We start from the raw sequence: 18539 nt of genomic DNA, 5'->3' as shown, positions 1-18539 counted from the left end.
CTAGCGCATCCCCACCGGGGCGACTCGGGCTCCCCGCCAAGTAGTCGGTGTGAGGGCCGGGAGGGGGGAGGGGAGATGCGTTGGAGTCACACTGACACGTTGCCTACCATATGCATGGCACAAGCGTGTGCACTGTCACAGCTCGCCCCGACGCGACGCCACTACCAAGGTCGGCACGGCATATGGAGGGATAAGGGGGTCTGCCCGGGCTCCCAGAGAGGGGGTACTGGGCCCTGAGGTACTAAGCACGGAGAGTTGGCCGGCCATGAGCGGGGCCTCTCATCGATACTCGAAGGAAAAAGTGAAGAAAGGAGCAGCCGAGCAATGCGAGGGGAGGGGGAGGGAGCACCGCCACACACGCAGGCATACACCCAGTCACGCGCACTCAAACCTTCCACCAAACACCGCCACCATCCTCTGATGCGCAAGTGCGCTTCTCGATGTTGTATCATCTCACCGACGATCACCGATCAGCTGACGTACAACGAAGTGGCTCCGCCGCTGCACCGCGATGAACAAGATGTGCCCCACCCAATACCACGCCATGGCCTCCGGTGTGGCAGCCCCGAACACCACCGTGAGCTCCGCTACGCCAAGCGCACGAACGGCCTCTACCCAGGTAGTCAAAGATACACCGCGGTGAGAGGCTGCGGCCGCACTGCATCGACCCTCCTGGAGAAACTCTGCAGCGTCGCCGCCAGCGGCAGTGCCATCGCTTGGCACATCGAACGGATTCTTCGGCGAAAAGAATTGCTCGGCCAGCGTCGCCAGCGTGGCCGGAGTTGGCTGAACCACTGCAAAGGCGAGGGCGCTGTTGTGGCGCACAAACAGCATGCAAGGGGCTGAAGAAGAGGCGGGGGCAGCACGCAGTTGCGCCTGGTAGCGCGCTGCAAGCTGCCGGAACTCCTTGGCATTCTCCACAGTGGCGATGTTAAGCAGCGGTGAGGGCTGGCTCTCAAAGAGTAACCGAATGCTCGCTGAGGGACAGTCGAGCGTGCGCGTGGCTGTTGCGGCCGCCCGCGTTGTTGGCTTGGCCTCTTCGCCTTGAGCGGCGTTGAGGAAGGCTGCGTCACTGCCTTGGATGACCACGCCATACCACAGCGGCACCCCGCCGGTCCCGCTAGACAGGTCACGCGTGGAGCAGGGGGACAGCGACATGTGAGACAAGGACAGGAGTTCCGTCAAGGGGGCTGGTGTACGGTAGTAGAGTTCCTCCTCCAACCGATAATAGAAGTTGTCCCCCACGACTGGCGCGTAAAGGTCCTGCGCGAAGCGTCGGGTGCAACGAGATAGCGCCGTGAAGTCATCCTGTGAGGCAGACACGTGCAGCAGCATTAAATCGAGCTCCGTGTGTTCCTCCCAGACCTTTGGCCATACCGTCCTGCCTTGCTGCTGACGGAGCTCACGCGCGTAGCGAGTGAAGTTGACGGCGTAGCACCAGAGGTAGCCGGTGCTGTTGAAGCGTGGCAGACACACCGGCACCCACGCCTCCCCCAGCTGCCGTGAGACGAGCGAGCGAGCGTAGCGGTACAGGAGAAGCGCGTCGTCGACATGCAGACAGCCGCAGAGTGCAGTGTCGGGCCCCAGTGCAAGGGGCGTGGACACAGAGATCTTGAGGTCTGCGGCGTACGTCTCGGGAGGTCCGATGGCGGCCACGAGGTAGTTTTTAAAGTACAGAAAGCTGAACAACTGGTGTGCCGGCGGCCCGACGGCGGCGTCGACGCAGCTGCGGTAACAGCACAGCAGCGCTCGTTCTACCACTCGACGCTTCTCTACGCTGAGGGCCAGCGTGGCCACTGCACCAAGAGCGTATGTCAGTTCGGTCTGGTGGGACTCGATGAGCTCTCGAAGCGCCGCACGGTCGGCCGAAGTGTACGTGGCCATGACATCCAGTCCGGGTGACCTCGTCAGCAGAGTGTTCACGGTGGGAAGCACGAGGAGGATGCAGTGGTGGACATGCCGCAGCTGAGCCAGGCAGTAGCTGGCCAGTGGCGGCGGCTCGCATTCTCCTTCCGCACTTGACACCTCCACAGCACCTGCTGGGGGTGACGGGGCCACACTGCGCACTGACATGACGTACATCAGCTCACCCTGAACGTGGAAGAAGAGTGTCAGGGCTTGCACTTGCGCGTTCACGTCACCTTGATGCCAGGCCTCGCCGGACGTCGACCTTGAGCAGTAGTAGACTACCTGGCGCAACTCATCCTTCACGGCCGCGGAGGATGCGGTGCCGTCCGATCTGGGAGCAGGCTGGGACGGACCCCGGCTTTGCTCGTCGCCGCTCTCCTTGTCTTCGTGTATGTGCAGCAGCACTTGAAGGAGGGCACACAGTGGGCTGAGTTGCTCTTCGTGACCATGCTGAGAAAAGACGGGCTTGCCGGCCCGTGTCAACACCAGCACGTGTCGCTCATGCTGCCCGAGTATAGCCATCGGGTCGTCGTTCTTGTCATCGTCGCCCCCAGCCTGCAAGACAGCGGCCGGGCGGCTCATTGACATGGTCGGCGAGGGAGTCCTCCCGTATGGAATCTCTTCAGCGAGGTTGATGTGCGGGAGGCAACGTGAGGTGAGGCGAGGGTGGGCGGGGCGGGGGGGAGGGAGAGGGGGTGGAAGGAGGAAGCGCAGGATGGAGTAGTCGGAGGAGGGGGGGGGTGCACTGAGATCATCGCGGAGAAGCGAGAGACGTAAGAGGAGCAGGGACAGGGATGGCACCGTCGTGCAGGGAGGCCAGCATTTTTTTTTTCAAACATTGCTTGGCTTATGCACACACACAGAGAAAGAGAGGCGGCGGCAGATATGCAAGCAGGTACACCCGCCTTCCTCCACCCTCACGCCCCACACAAGACAAAAGGAAAGCGGCACCACTACCTCATGGCTCGTACGGTGAAGTCTAGCGCTGTGCGCGCGTGTGACTGCCTCTGATCTCCGTGGAGTTACTCCTGTGTATCCCTATTTCGTTTCCCCCCGTCACCACCACCTCCCCGCCCGCCCACTCTCTCCCTCGCGCGCCGGCGCTGGCCCCACCAACCACCCAGCGGTCCATGGATGCGCATGGATCGTGCGCGGATCGGCACCACGTCTTGAGCGAAAGAAAAAAGGAGGCGTGAGTGCGTGCAATGTGGTAAGGGAGGGAGGAGACGCAGAAGGCGGTGAAAGGGGGTGGGGGAGGACCCTTGCAGAGAGTGTTGCACTCCCATCGCGCAGATGATGGTGACGAGGAGCCAGACAACGAAACAGTACTGAGGATGGCATGGCGCGCGAGCAACATTACACACACGAAAACGCAGATACTATATATATATATGCACATATACGTACACATGCCCAACCACCCGGGCACGCGCGAGACACAGACGCCCACCTGCGGATGGACGCAGAGGAGAGATGCCGACGAGGGAAGAAAGCAATGCCGAGGACACGATGAGGAGGACGAAGTAGCAGACACGAAGCATCCATTGAGCCCCTAAAAGGAAAACAAAAGAACATCACCGCCTCCCCCCTCGACGCGGTGCAACGCTGCCGCATGAGTTGCGAGGCGTCTTGCTTTGAGGCACACAAGCTCACATGCGCGTTTATGGATAGGGGCACCGGTACGTGTTATACGGGTGTGTCGGCGACCACCCATGATTGGTGCGAAGGGAGAGAGGAGAGAGACAGTTCCAGCCGTTGTGCGTTACACACGTACACATTGCATCAACGAGTTGGCAGGACGCTGCCAGGAGCGGGGCTACACGTGGGCGCACCCCGCCTGACGAAACGGCTCCGGGAAGAGGAGAGAAAAAAAATAAAGCAACGGGGAACAGCGGATGCACATATGCGTTGAACAGAAGAGGAGGAAGGGGGAGGGGGGCAGGAGGTGAGGTGAACGGGAGGTGTGGCTGGCCACACGTGGCGGTGGCGGTGGTGCACACAGCGGCACACACACACACAAACACGAGCCAAGCACCGCCACCAACGGAGGTGGGAGGGTGGAGAAAAGAATAACGTCGCACGGGGCCGTCCGGTGATCAACGTGGCGGAGTAGGAGAAAAAAAATGCGCCGCAGAATTGGTGGCGACAAGGAGAGGAAGGCAGATGAAAACAAAAGGCGGAGACACGTATGTACACACAGCCACCCACACCCGCCCATCGGCACAGTAGTCGCGTACGGTCCTGAGCCGATCGGTCATTTGGGGTGGGGGTGGGGAGGTGGGGTGCACCTATCTCAATTATGTGTGGCTAACAGGGCACGCCACGTGCATGAGGTCGCACCTCTTCGCGTCAGCGAGGACAACGGGCGACGGACATCGAATCATACGCGTACTGGACAGGGGAGTCGAAAGAAGAAAAACATTTCGGCAGCACATGCAAGCTTGTGCACCATGAAGAGAACGGGGAGGGATGGGGGGGGGAGGGGCGACTCCGTGGGAGAGCAGGTGAGAAGGCAGACGGTGAGAGATGCGAAGATCAAGCGATTCGCACACCTGGACCTACAGACGTACGCGTGCCGCTATGTGAGGTGCCCCTCCCTCCCTCACCACCGCCACCTGCCTTGTGCCAGCGTTGCCTGCAACATCACAAGCTTTTGACACACACACACACACGCCTGCTTCTCCACTGTGTCGTCGCGCTTTGTAGACATCTCCTACGCCCTCTTCCTCGAGCCAGATATCCACCGTGAAAGAGAAGAGATGAAGCCATAGTGCCTACTGTGTACGTCGGGACGCAGGCGTTCGGCGCTTGGAATGGTCTGCTCGCAATGCATCTGCGCCTGCACAGCTTGCGTGCTACCCTGCCCGTCGACTGGATTTCTAGTCGGGATCAGCTCCACAACTCGACCTGGTACGCTGAGGGTGATGTCGAACGCCAGCGTGCTTTGGTCCCCCGCCACAACGCCACGCGTCTTCCCCAGCTCCGTCGCCTTATCGTCCGACACGGGCTTGAAGCAGGGGATGATGATGTAGTCTCCCTCCGGCAGCGGCGGCAGGGACAGCACCGGCGCCTGCACCCCCGGCGACTCCAGACTCTGGTGCCATCGCACCCACGCCTCGATTGAGCCGCCCAGCCCCGTCAGAAAAGCGCGGTGGCTTTCATTCTTGACCGTTCGGCGGACAAATGCCATGGTGGAGAAGAGGGTGCGCAGCAGCCGCAGTCGCTGCGATGGACTAGACGTCAGCGCGGAGCGCACGACGGCGCGCAGTCGATCAAGCGCGTAACTAGCGTCTGACCCGGACGAGAATGAGGTGCTTCTCGCCGGTGCGGTGCTCTGCAGGTCCACATCGATGAACAGATCGAGCTGCGGCGCCGGCGTCGCCAGCGATCGCTGTGCGCTCTCTTGCGTGAAGGGTACGGAGTGGCCCTCATCACCGTGCAACTCGTAGGCGAAGTTCGAGGACGTGAGGACGGCGCGCACCTCCGTGTCGTGCGGTATGAGGTTGCCCTTGATGCCGATGTTGCACGTGTGCGGCGAGATCAAAAAACCGTCCGCGAAGGCTTGCAGAATGACGGAGCGCATTTGGTCGTTCGGGTCCGGGCGAGACAGGAGGAAGAAGCTCATGTTCGTCTTGTCCTTGTTTTCGCGGTCGGAGAGAGCGACGTTGAAGGAGGTGTGGTAGTACTGCCGCAGCCGCCGCGGGTTCTGTACAAGAACGCCGTTCCGATCCAGCAGCACCGTGTGTGGTGACACACTGTCGATCACCGCGCCGTCCAGGGACCAGGGACCGCTGCTCAGCACAACGTCGCTGCCCTTCATAACGATCCCCTGCACAGAGCATGGCACATACGCCTTGCCTCCTCTTCCCGCTGCGCCGCCGCCGCCGCAGGTCTGTGCTGTGCGCTCGGCTGGCAGGTCCTTCTCGTTCGTGCACATGTCATCTCTGCCGGTTCGCCGCACCACCAGCACTTTCAGCTCGACGGTGGAGAGCGCCGGCCCGACCCGCCTCGACTGGCAGATGCGCAAGGCGAAGTAAGAAGGTCTGTCAAGGTGGAAGTAGTACTGCGTGCCCGTGTACAACAGCTCGTGCGTGGCGTCGTGCGGCAGCAGCACTGTCCGCGTGCGCGACCCGGGCACGGACCACAGACCCTGCACCGTGCGGGAGTGAATGTTGGGGTGCTCTGGGATGGCGTGCATCGTGATCGTCCGCCTCGGTGGCTTGCGCTGCGCCTCCTCCTCGATGAGGTCATTGACGTTCAGGTCTGCTGAAACAACGTCCCGGTGTGAGAAGCCGCCACCCATCGCCACCCGCTTCGCCTGCTCCAGCGTGGCGTGGTGAGCGTGTATGGCGGACATCGGGAATTTGTTGGGGTTGCGCTCCAGCAGCGGATCGAGACACGTGAAGAGCGTTAGGGTGTACGGAAAAGTGCCCTTACCACGGGACGGCCGGTGGCGGTCGTGCACGTCCATGACGACTACGTACTCCCGCGTGCCCGGCAGGCAGTCGAAACCGAGTGTGATGAACTCGTTGCGGTTACCCTGCGCCACCGCCAGTGACTGCAGTCCGCGCGGCCCTTCCGTTTCGCTGACGATGCGCCGTCCTTGACAGTCTCCGAAGCAGCACGTCACTCGACGACCACGGCTGTCGCGCATCTTGCACTGCGCTAGAGACGGCAGCGTCGTCACCTCATACACGCGCAGCCGCACTGCTGCCCCGCCCCCGGATAGCTTATCTACAGTCGTCTTGTCAAGCATGTTGTTGTCGTGCGGCAGCGGGGACTGGTCGCCCGCGTGTGGGCAGAAGACGAGGAATAAGTGCGTGCACCGGTCGACAAGTTGCGAGCAAATGTGAAACTGCGGCTGCCGCGCCATGTGCTTCCCGGCGTCGCGCATGTCATAGATGCCGTGGCAGCACAGCCGTGTGCAGTCCTCTGGCGCCTCAGACCCGCTCGGAAGGTCCCAGTACGTGAAAGGGCTCCAGTTGATGCTGCAGTGATCAAAATGTGCGATCGCCTCCTCCCACGTGACGCAGAAGACACCGGCCTCGCGGTGGGCGTTCATGTAGCCCAGGTCGAGCAGCTGCTCCGCAGTGAGGGAGGTCTTGAAGGGTGGCTCGAACTTTCGCCTTGACGGATCCGCTGTCGTGTCTCGCAGCATGATGGCGCGAATAGTGGGCTCCCCGGTGGTGCTCAAGCGCTGCGTGATCATGTCGATCACGGGATACACGACCGGTGTCACGAACCACTGCGCGCTCTGCATCACCCGCTCCGACGCCGTGAGGGGCGGCCGGCCAGCACACCAGTGCGCCGTGAGGGTCATCATGAGCCGCCCAAAGTTGTAGCCCTCCATCAGCACCGACCACATCTCCGATGGCCGCATCAGACCATCCACGGTAGGCTCCTCGACTCCACCGGCGCTGCGAAAGCGAATCACCTCAGGTATCCACCCGCATAACTGGAACAACACCGCGGCGCTCTCCATAAGGGCGAGGTTGATACCACAGCCGTTTGCCTTGAGGAGCCCCTTCTCCAGCAGAGCCGGGTACAGCTCGAACGTGGCGGACGTGAGACAACGAAAGAGTCCGCTCTCCGGTTCCACCGGCACCCGGTCGTCCACTTTCACCATCCGCGTCGCCCCATTCACGACCATGGAGAGGCAGTATAACCCCCCGGTCGGGTTCACCACCGGACAGCCGAAGATGTCCTGTGGGTGGACAATGCTGCGCAGCGGACTCCAGCGGGGGAAGAGATGGTTATAGTGGGCGAGGGCCTGCACGCTCGCGTGGATGCCGGTGCGCCGGTAATCCAGCTCCCTGAGGTTGGACGGGATGCCGCACACACGGCCGTCAAAGATGTCTAAGACGCTTGCAGCGCGAATCACTGTGTGCCCGCGAATAAGCTTACCCTCCTCAGGGAAGTGCTTGCGTGCCCCTGGTGCCAGGTGCTGCCGCATCAGCACCAGCTCTCCGAACCGCATGCCCCAGTCCCGGCCCATTTCCAAGCCGTAAATCGCGTACGTGCAGGAGTCCTTGAACTGCTTTGCGAACCCAGGCTTGCGGTCGAAGACGCCGGTGACGAGGTAGCCCTTCTCTTCATCATCCCAGAGGTGGAGCACGTATGAGTAGTTGCCCAGCTTGATGGTGCCCCGCTTTTGGAGGAAACGCACCGTTGGCAGCGGGATGGCGTTGTGGTGCAGAAAGGCTGGCGTCGTCTTCGCCCGCATGTGCTCCAGCATAATCTCGTAGAGACTTGTCGGCTCCGCCGAGCGCCTGCTGACCGCAGCCGGTTTTGACCGCTTCGGCTTGACCACCTGCACCACCTCCTTCGGCGCCTCCGCGACCTCGTCATCGGATGGGGCGGACAAGTTCTCGCCGAGGTCGTCGTCCTTCTCCATTTCGTGCACCCGCGGCTGCCGTCTGCCGCTCAGTACCTCCCTCATGAAGAGTGTGTCAAGATAGCCCTTTTCCACCCCAGCCTTCCGGTAGCACACCATCAGCTGCTCGTACAGTTCCTCTACCGTGGCACACGTCATCATCTCCCGTCGCGTGTTTGGGGGGATGGAGCCCTTTGGCTTCAGCTTTGACCTCTCCGCCTCCTCGCGTGGCGTCGCCTCCGCCACCACGCGCGCCACACGCTCGCGCCGTCGCCGCTGGCTGCTGTCTGGGGTAGTCAACTCTAGGCTGTCGTCGCACTCCTTGCTCTCATGGTAGTAAAAGGCTAAGATGTACTCGTGCGCGGTGTAGCAGCGCAGATCCGCGTCGGTCTCCTGCTTCGACATAGTTCTCTTCCAGAAGGCTCTGTGGTTCGGCGACTTGTCCCAGTCAAGGTTGGAACGCGGCCCAGCGTCGCAGCGTGGACTGTCATTCGTGCCCTCGCCCCGCTTAGGCCCCGATGCACCTGACTTCACAAGGATGGAGCAGAGGGGTCGCCGCACCCTGCTGCAAGTCCGAATCCCCTGCTCACTTTGAAGTTGCAATTTCTCGCGCACGTATTCCTGCACGGAGCCCTTCGGTCGTGTGAGGGTGCCGGCGTTGCCAGCGGTCTCGTCGGCGCCGCTCGAGCCGTTCTCGCACGCGTCACTGACGCGTTGGCGCACCGGAGGCAGGAGACCCACTCCGCGAGAGGCCCGCCGATTTCCCACGACAACATCCTCCTTTTGTCCAGGTCTTCTGCGATGGACGTCTCTGCCGGTGGTGCCAAGCACGTTCAGCTCAGGTTCATGGTCGTTGTCGCCGCCACTCATCGCAGAGGAAAGCGCACGCAGGCCACCTGTGGAGTCGATGCGCGCCTGTGCTCCGTCCTCAGTAGCCATGATGGAGTCATCACCGCTGCTCATGTGCTCCGGCGCGTGGCGTGCAGTTTTGGAGTCGCTCATCTTGCGGGTCCAGGACGTGGGTTGCCCTGCCGCATCATTTGGGATCTCCTCCGCGTTGCTGCTGTCCCTGCAGCCATCCGCGCGATCGGAAGGCGATATCACGTACCCCGGCCTACCAGAAATCGCAGGCGGCAGAGAAGGCAGAATCTTGTGCTCGAGACCGAACTCTCCCACCGACGCTATTGCAGACGAGAGAAGCACAAGTGATGGAGAGGCGCCCCCTCTCCTCACGTGTGTCGGTGGGCTCACGGAAGAGCAGAGGCAAGGAGGAGGGGGGATGGCGACGGTGGTGGCAGCGCCAGCACCAGCAAGAGAGCAAGGCGAGACGAGCAGCAGCGATGCAAAATGGGAGAGCCACCAAAGGCAGAAGAGGTGGAGCGCACAAGACGCAGACACCTACGGCGCAGTGGTGAGGCGATGAGAGGGAAGGCGCGTTGGAGAGAGAAATCCGCGACAGATGCGCTTACATACAGGAGTGAGGATGGGCACACACAAGGGAGAGGGAAAAAACGGACGAAGAAGGCGTGCAGCGACGCAGGCTCCGTTGATGATGCGCCTGGGACGGACGGACGGACACTCACAATACGCGACAGACACAGCGAAGTGGAGGGATGGTGGAGACAAAGGCCTAGCGAAGTCGCGGCGTTCGTCCAAGAATATTTATGATGTATATATATATATGCATATACCTTTCTGCAAGACGTTATGTATGCGTGCGGCGCGGGGGGGGGAGGGTGTCGGGGCTGGGCGAGGAAGCAGAAGAGAAACAAGCGAGACACACACACGCCCCGAAGAGCAGGTGAATACCCTAGAGGCTGACAACAACAAGAAGAAGGCGTGAGAGAGGACGCTAATGGGGAGCGAGTAAGCTCAGTCAAGAGGGCAGGAACGGATGGGAAAAGAAAAGGAAAAAAATGACCAAGTGACAACATAAGTCTGCACTACAACGGCACACCGGCAGGCACACGGGCGGCGTCGAAACAAAACGGAGAACAGAGACGGAGTGCCCGGAGAGGCGGGAGGGGGGGGGGGAAGGGAGCGGCGATGCAGACAGACAGCAGAAAAGGGTGCAAGGGAGACGTAGAGGGGGAGGCAGGTGACGGCGAGAAGGGGAAAGGCAAGCAGAGACTTGCGCGGATGCGTGGCCGAGACTGAAAAGACTCAACGACAGACACAGAAACAGGCAAAGATGCACCACACAACGGCCAGGGAAGAGCATGCGATAGGGTGAGAAGAAAGGGAAGCTAGGGATCAGTATAGCGTGTGTGTGTGTGGTGGTGGGAGGAGAGGGGCACAACAAAACAGTGTGCAGACTTCTCTTGTACCTCGGCAGCAGATGATGACACAGAACAAAACACGCGAAAAGTAAGAAGATGCGCGTCACGGTGCGCTGAGGGAGTCTCACTCTTTCTCTTCCCCCCGCTCTCTCTCTCCGCGGGGCGTTGATGGGAGTGGGAGCAGGAAAGGGCGCCCGCGCGTACCGGGCCAAATCGTGCGTTGCGACTACCCCTCTCCCTCCTCCTCCACTCAAAGGAGAAAGCGACTGGGAGGCTGAGCTTGCTGCGCCAACGGTGTCGTGTGCAGACGCACAGGGAGCAACCCAAGTGCCTGTCTCTGTGCGTGTGTGTGTGCCGGTCCACCGAGAAGGGCAGAGCAGTGCTGGGGAGTGCGACGAGGGGAGGCGATTCGTGGGGATGGTGAGGAATGGCAGGGCTCAAGCGGGGCAGCAGAAAAAAGGGGTGAAGGCACTGTCGACATAAGGGGGGAGAGCAGAGGCGCGATGTCCGCAGTGAAGCGGTGGCGTGCCCGAGGCAAGATGATGCCAGACCGCATGCGTAGAGAGAGAAGCGGGAGGGAGGAGGAAGGGGGAGAGCAGGAGTGGCGCGTTTGCGGGTGGGGTTTGGGGGGGGACGTCCTGCGAAGAATGTCGACAGCCATCGCGTACCGCTGGCGGAACGCCTCGACGACCGTTCGCTGCCCTGATACACCTCCTATTACTCATTGACTGAGGGAGAGGGGCCGCCACAGGGCGGCACAGGGCAGCACCGGTACAGCCACTCAGAGGCTGGACCCTGCCGTGCACTGCATCGTGGACGTGTCTGCTGCAGAGAGGGAAAGACGCAGAGAGCGCACATCATACAGAGTGTTAGGAGGAAACACGAGAGAAAGCGCGTTAGTCGTGGTGGCCAGATGTATGGAGATGAATGTGAGCGACACTGCCGGCCCACTCTCGGAGGTGCATGCAGACGCGCACCTCCCCATAACGCATAGAAGAGCACGTAGGACGTGTGAAGAATAACCGAACAACAACGAAAACGACGACGACTTCACCAAGTCCTGACGCTGTGTGCCAAGGGAGCACACGCATGCAACGATCGTGTCACGCCGCTGTCCACTGCTGCGCCCTCTCCGTCCGCTTTCCGTCGCGTTAGCACAACTCAAAGGAGGTCCGTCCACTTGAGCACCTGCGGTGTGCCGTCGATCGGGGAGTACGTCGGCACGTAAAACCACGACGGCGAGTGCCACAGCCCACGGCTGAAGATAAAGAAGTACATCAACTCGTAGAGGGCCAGCTCGTGGAAGAGACCATTCAGGAAGCCACGCGGGTCCCGCCAAGCAAGGCTGTTCCACAGGTGATGATCGCAGTGCGCAAGAGGGGCGACCACATCCAGCCCCCGCTTGGTACCGGCCTCCGCCAAGTCGGCCGGCGACGACGATTGCGAGCAGCACCTCAGCTCCGTCTGCGGCTCATCATAGCACATCTCCGGCCACATCGCCCGCCAGGTGGTCATCACCACGTGAAACGAGGAGTAGCCTGTATATTTGGCATTCGCCTTTGGCAGCACCGGCGCTGGTGCCACCGCAGCAGAAGCCTCGCTGCGAGGCATCTCCGCCAAGTTTCGGTCCTGCTGAGTCTGCGCTCTCTGACTGGCCAGCACTTGTTGAACGTTGTGGGCGACGACAGGAACTTGAGCAGACACGGCACCGTAGCTCTTCAATGACGGAACACCAGCCACGTCGCCAAGCGCGAAGATCTCTGCGTAACGGCGGTGCTGCAACGTCGCGTGGTCCACGTCCATGAACGACGCCTCGTCGGCGAAGCACACGTCCAGCTCCTTCTTCGTCTTGCGAAGAAGCGGATGCCTGTGCAGCTGCTGCGCCGCAACCTCGTCTATGCCGCGCCGCAGGGCGGGTATCACGCACTCGTCCACGTAACGCGTGCGATGCAGACCGCTCTGGCGAACAAACGACGGTGCGCAGAGCGGGAGGTCGAGCACCAGTAAGTTGTACGGCACGCGCACCTCTGCATTGTTCCTGTAGTCGTACAACGTCGCCACGTTGGCTGCGGTGTCTACAGCGGACAAGTAGCTGTGAAAGAGGAGATGAAAATGCTCTGCAACACCGCCGCTGTGCTGCTGGCACGCGAGCTGCCGCTCTCGCCAGAACTTCTCGATGACCTCGTTCACCGCTCGCGGCGCCGGTCCTATCGGCCGTGGATCAGCTGTCACCGTCATGTAGTGGCAAAGGCCCAGTTTGTTGTAGTAGTGGAGGTACTTCCAGATGGTGTTGACGGTTGACACAAAGGTGCTGTCATGCTGGCGGCTGCTGTAGTGCATGCACCACTGCGCCAGTGTGTCCAACGGAGAGACAGTGGTGGCCACGCCGGACACAGGGAGCAGACGCTCAGCCACTTCGTCTGGGATGAGCGCGGCGTCCGCCGCTTCAGGTGAGGTGGCCGCGGCGCGCAACGTGCCAAACCAGCGGCCCAGCGAGGTGGGTAAAGAAAACGTGTGTGCTTCTGTGGAGGAGGGCCTGGCTGAAGGAGTTGCCGTCGGCGGCGGCGTACGGAGGAGCGCTGGACTGCTAGTCGCACCCAGGTCAAGGCACGGCACACCGCTGCCTGACGCCGCGTGCGGCGCTGTCATCAACGCACGCGCCGCCTCCATCTGCAGCACAAACGAGGCAGGTGGCACCTTCACGTGCAGCACATTGCCTGAGAAGAGGTTCACCAGGTTGTCTCGCGTTGTACCGGGGTTGACGGCGATGCGGTAGGTGTCCAGCTGACCCGGCTGCACCTGACCCGCCAAGCTCCCGAGCGAGCGGTGCGCACCGGCGGCGACCACCAACGCATCGTACGAAAAGGCCGTTGTGCCGTCCGAGAGGTTGGTGCTGCCGTCGTCATTGACGGAGACGGTCGACACCTGCAGATGGAGACTGGGCCAGCAGCGACGCAGGAGGTCGGCTCCCCAACGTGGGCGGCGCTCGCTTGCGTCGGCTGCGCTGGGGGCGGTTGCGGCGGCCAGCATGGCTTTGGTGGTGCGCACGAACACCTTCTTTGCATCTGGGTCTACACGCAGCACCTCCGCAGCAACGAGGTTGGCGTCCCGGGTCACGTTCCATGCCGCAGGGGAGCGGACGATGTCCACGCCTGTCGACGTGGCGATGTCGTAGCTGCGGTGGCCAACGTGTGCGAGGGGGACGTGTCCAAGGAAGACCTGCTGCTTATCCTTCTCAATCACCGTGATCTTCAAGTCTGGCGCGGAATTTGCGATGAGGGCCGCCAACGCAGACCCGCCAGCGCCACCCCCGACAATGATGACGCGCTGCCCTTTTCGCTTGCGTAGCAGCTCCTTCTCCGACAGGCGACTTCGCTGTTGCACTTGGCGGAGTGCCAAGAAGACGGACAGGATCACCGTCAATACCGCGCCGACGCCGGCCGTACGCAGAAAATGCTGCGAGTTTTGCACCTGCAGTGGGTGCGCGTTCGGGTCCTTTTTGGGAACCTTCGGCAGGTACATTCGTGTTAGTCGCGTACGCCGCATCTTGCCGGCACGTCAACAAGAGCGAGATGCGTGTGACGTGCTTGCGGGAGGGGGACGACTTCACCGAGCCTTCCAGCGCCGTGCGCATCCGCTGTTCTTTTTTTTTTTTGAAATGGAGTCGCGAAACGAAGAGAGAGAGACCAGAAGGGGTGATATGGCGCATGGAGTGGCTGCGATGGCGGCGCTGAGGTGTGGGAGGGGGGGGGAGCAGCGGCAGCCCTGAGATGGAGAAAGGCAGAGACACTGGCCAAAAAAAAGACAGGACGAGGAGGCACGCCATGGGACCACTCCATGCAGCTGTGATGAGAGGAGGGGTGGCCATCGCTTCACCAACTCCTCCCCACGCACGCATAAACACTCCACACAGCCGCCCTCCTCTGCACTTTATCCAGAAGACACACACACACACACACACACACACGGAGACTTGTTCTTCACTGGAGATGACAGGAGAGGAGTACCAGAGAGGGGTGTGGGAGGCCGCCGTGCGGCACGGCCGTGAAGCGGTTGCCCTGCTCGCCTGATATCGTGAGCTTACCCATGTAGTGGTCGCCGTTGCTGTCTGTTTGGTGGAGTGGAAGAGAGCAGATGCCTCTCCTGGTCAAACAGTGGGGGAGGGGGGAGACTACAGTACATGCTGCGCAGAACAAGAAGGCAACGGCAACCGCGGGCTGTCAAGCGATGCAGAGAAGTGAGGGAGGGAGGCGAAGCGCGCCACTTTCAGAGTTGGCGAGCGGCTAACCAAGAAGCGAGGGTGCAAGGGTTGATGGAGAAAGGACAGTGCGCCATCGTCACTGGGGCCGCTGGTGCAGGAACTCCTCACTCATGAAGTATTGGGTGAGAAAGGCCACCGGGTCCTCCGGCTGGGCTTGCAGCACCCTTGCTAACGCTTCCTGCACGGCTTCGTGGATCTCTGGGTGATCGCGCAGATACTTGGCCTGTGCTATCTGCTCTGAGCGTAGATTGGTCTTTAGTGCTGCGTGCTCCTCTTCAGTGAAAACGGCTGCCACTGCCTCGTTCAGCGTGGGCTCCGCCATGAGAGCGGTGGTTCTGGTGTCCGCCATGTTCGGCACGTTGAGACAAGAGTAGTTTTCTACACGCGTGTGGGGCATGCGCACGCAGTGGGAAATACGAGGTGCAGTGAGGGGAGAGAGATCGTTCAGGGGGGGGCGATGATGGAGGAGATGAAGACGTGGAGACATGGGCCACGTTAACTGCAAGCCGCGAAGCAGAACCCGTGGTAGATCGCCCTTCCGATCATTTTTTTATTCGGTGTTTCGGTGTTGCCTCGCCGTCACGTAGGCTCGAGACAGAGGGCGTCTCTCGCCAGTGCCCATTGCCGCCTCGTCCTCTCCAACGCGGGCACGCAAGACTTGCACGGCTAATGAAGGCTACGGTCAGCAGAAAAGTAGGAGCAGCTCATGGAGGTTGGAAAGCCCGGCAGCGAGTGTGGGGAGAGCAGAAGTGGGGCGCGGAAGCAAGCCTGCTCACCGTTTGCGCGCTTCACCTTGTCGCAATCATTTCCTTTTGCTCTGATGAGAGGCGGCGGTGCGATGATGCAGTCAAGGGGCCAGATCGTCTCTAAGGGGGGGCGGGGGAGGGTGATACAGAAGGAGAACACATAAACATGCCGTTTCGCGGAGAATGAATGGGTGGGTGGGGGCATCTGCGCCCCGCTCCTCCGTGCTTCTTCCACCCCCCTCACCCGTCGCTGCTGCGTCGGCTGCACCACCCATTTTTGATGGAGTGGAGCGTCAGGGATTTCCCCAGCCTCTGCCACGCCTTGCGTCGCTCTCCCGCCGCTGGTAATGAGCACATCTTCGTATAGAGGGAGGGCGGCAGCAGCGTCAGCACAGGGCACGGAGGGAAGGCAGGAAAGGTGATGAGGGGGAGGGGGTTCGGTTGGGTAGGGAGAAGGCGCCAGGAGAAGGATAGGTATGTGTGCGGGGATGGGGGTGGAGGGAGGGGGTGGAACTCCAGAGACAGCGTGCGCTCTTGCGACCACATGTGCCACCACACGAAAAAAAAGGTGCTAACAGTACAGCCGGTGTACTCGACAGTAAAGTAGCCATCGCCCACACAAAGACACGTGCTCTAGCGAAGTGCCCACGCACGCCCGTGTGATGTGCTGGACGCAGGTGGGTGGGGGAGGGGAGGGGGGCAGCGCTGGAGAAAGGCGAGCCATTCACAAGGCTAAGAGGTGTCCGTGAGGATGGCAAGCGCGACCAGAAATTGGATGAGAGGGGTTGAGGAACCCGAATTTGTGACGGAGGTAGCCATTCTGTACGATTCCACGTACTGCGGAAGACCAGCGCAGCCGATGACCGCCTTCGCCACCCCACTATCCACTTTTGAAAAAAAACTTATATGAAACAGAATGAAGGTGAAGAAGTACAACACACACACACACACACGGAGTTATGGAGCGGCTACAATGCACCACACATGTCACAGCCATCACGCAGCCAAATCGCCAAGGGCCAGAGAGAGGTGGTGGGAGGAGCGGCACAGGCGTGGACCGTCGCAGCACCGATGTAACCGCGCGTGTTACACTCTCTACCAAAGGGAAGTAGGCTGGTAGGACTGAGGGTAGAGCGCGCGACCGGTGCGCCGCTCTTCGGCATTGCGCTCCTGCGCCTTCCAGCGCGCTTCTGTGCGGTAACGCAGTGACGGCGGGCGAGGCTGCGGCGCTGGGCCGGGGCCGAAAATAAAATCCGGCCGTTCCTGTGAAGCACTGGCACCGCTGCGGGCGCGTGCACGCTTCATGGCCAGCGAGTCCGCGTCCTCCACGCAGTTGCGGTGACGGCGCTCGTCTACGTGAACCAGTGTGGGCTTCGCGTAGATGTTGCACCTCTCGCCAACAGCGGGCGGTGACGGGTAGGCCTGGCCTGAAACAGCGGTGGAGTCATACGGGGCCGGTCCGTCGTGCAGGTGGCGGGCACGTGGCTTCACGGACGTCTCTGGGGGAGAGGAGCTTCGACCGCGACCTGGGTACAGGCGTACGTGCGAGGTACACGACAGCTGCGTGTCGGCGCGTGGCGGGCACTCCTCGCTGAGCGCGTACGGAACAGAACGCTTGATGGCCGGGGCTGGGGAGCCCAAGTCAGGCGTGCCTCGGCACTTGGTGGAGGCCTCGATTTGTGCCATTCGCGCGTCGGTGCCGTCGGCATACTCCTCTACGGCAATGCGGCGCGAAATTTTCTGCGCGGTTGACACAATGCTGTAGTCACCGTGCTGCTGCTGCAAGGCGCGCGTCACCTCCTCCTCATAGCGTGGATGCTCGCGCTTGATCTTGCGCAGACGGGCTTCGGCGAGCTGAAGGGAGGTGCTCTGCGCGTCCGGCCGGAACCCAGTCGCCTGTCTGGGCGGCGGCGATGGACTGTCTTGCTTCGACAGAGGTGTGTAGTAGTACGACTTAAGGTATAGGTTGCACTCCGCGCCCGGCGGTTGCTCAACTGTCGCCTGCCTTGTGGCGTAGTAGGCGTCGGCGCGCTTCTGCTGTTCTGATGAAGCCACGTGTGCCCGACCCAGCCGCCCTTCTGCCCGCTTCGCGTCATCCGTGACGTTCGTGAAGTGGCGAGGGTCCAGGTGTCTCCGGCCCTGGGCGTGACGCGGCGCACTCGACACGCCAGCTCGCATGCTGTACCGCTGCCGCGACGACAGCTGCGGGCTGACATCTGCAAGACCGCTGTGATGCTCGCTGGGCATGAGCCCTGTGCTGCCAGCTGTGAAGCCGCCACGAATGCGCGGCCGCACAGGCGTCTTGCACGACGTGTGCAGACAATCGTCCCTGGAGCTGAAGAACGCCATCTAAGAAAAGAGTGCAAGAGTTTTGTGAAGGTCTATTCTGGTATCCCGCTGTCGCACGTGTGGGTGTGCGTGTGTCTGCTGCTCACCATGAAGGTCCCCCTCCTTGTCCGGGAAGAAGTGCAGAAGGGGGTAGAGGAAGCGCGGATGACTGCCGTGAGCGCGTAGCGACTCCGGTCCAAAGAGCGAAACGAAAAGTTGTGGGGGGAGGGACGGCGACTGCGCATCTGCCTTATCCTTCCCCGAGACGCACACACGCACGTGCCACAGCGAGAGAAGGTGTGCCACCGGCATACGGTGCAAGTCGCTGGCTGCACCACAAGGGAGTACGACAGAGAGGGCGTGCACTGGGATGGGCAAAGGGAGGGGGGAGGCCCCAAAGAGATACACCAGTCCTACGTGAGACGATTGCATGTTGTTTCGCTTTTTCATGTTTCGCATGTGCGTATCTATGACAGCAGTGTGCCACACGCGTATGTTTCTAGTGAAGTGTGTACGCGTATGTGGAACTGGGCGGCCGCTTGCCCACCCGCTTTTCGCGCAGCCCCTGCCTCGTCTCCCCCCAGCCACTGGTAGACATGCATGGCCCACAGCGAGAGAAGGCAGTGCAAGAGAGGCACCCACAC

The 18539-nt window shown here is 61.4% G+C and overlaps 5 protein-coding genes across 5 annotated transcripts; all 5 read right to left on the bottom strand.

Moving 5' to 3' along the window:
- Positions 1 to 453: 453 nt before the first annotated feature.
- Positions 454 to 2496, bottom strand: LMXM_33_0290 (conserved hypothetical protein; the record flags this gene model as incomplete). Its single annotated transcript, XM_003878565.1, has 1 exon — positions 454 to 2496. One exon carries the CDS (start codon positions 2494 to 2496, stop codon positions 454 to 456), a length of 2043 nt encoding a protein of 680 aa, XP_003878614.1.
- Positions 2497 to 4621: 2125 nt separating this feature from the next.
- Positions 4622 to 9283, bottom strand: LMXM_33_0280 (putative calpain-like cysteine peptidase; the record flags this gene model as incomplete). The annotated part of the gene is made up of 1 exon (XM_003878564.1): positions 4622 to 9283. One exon carries the CDS (start codon positions 9281 to 9283, stop codon positions 4622 to 4624), a length of 4662 nt encoding a protein of 1553 aa, XP_003878613.1.
- Positions 9284 to 11721: 2438 nt separating this feature from the next.
- On the bottom strand, positions 11722 to 14106 carry LMXM_33_0270 (conserved hypothetical protein; the record flags this gene model as incomplete). Its single annotated transcript, XM_003878563.1, has 1 exon — positions 11722 to 14106. One exon carries the CDS (start codon positions 14104 to 14106, stop codon positions 11722 to 11724), a length of 2385 nt encoding a protein of 794 aa, XP_003878612.1.
- A 791-nt stretch (positions 14107 to 14897) lies between these two features.
- On the bottom strand, positions 14898 to 15218 carry LMXM_33_0260 (conserved hypothetical protein; the record flags this gene model as incomplete). The annotated part of the gene is made up of 1 exon (XM_003878562.1): positions 14898 to 15218. One exon carries the CDS (start codon positions 15216 to 15218, stop codon positions 14898 to 14900), a length of 321 nt encoding a protein of 106 aa, XP_003878611.1.
- A 1444-nt stretch (positions 15219 to 16662) lies between these two features.
- Positions 16663 to 17814, bottom strand: LMXM_33_0250 (conserved hypothetical protein; the record flags this gene model as incomplete). The annotated part of the gene is made up of 1 exon (XM_003878561.1): positions 16663 to 17814. One exon carries the CDS (start codon positions 17812 to 17814, stop codon positions 16663 to 16665), a length of 1152 nt encoding a protein of 383 aa, XP_003878610.1.
- Positions 17815 to 18539: the final 725 nt, after the last annotated feature.

Source organism: Leishmania mexicana, chromosome 33 (genome assembly GCF_000234665.1).
Source record: "Leishmania mexicana MHOM/GT/2001/U1103 complete genome, chromosome 33".
NCBI classification, from domain to species: Eukaryota; Euglenozoa; class Kinetoplastea; order Trypanosomatida; family Trypanosomatidae; genus Leishmania; species Leishmania mexicana.
This window is presented reverse-complemented; position numbering and strand designations above follow the sequence as displayed.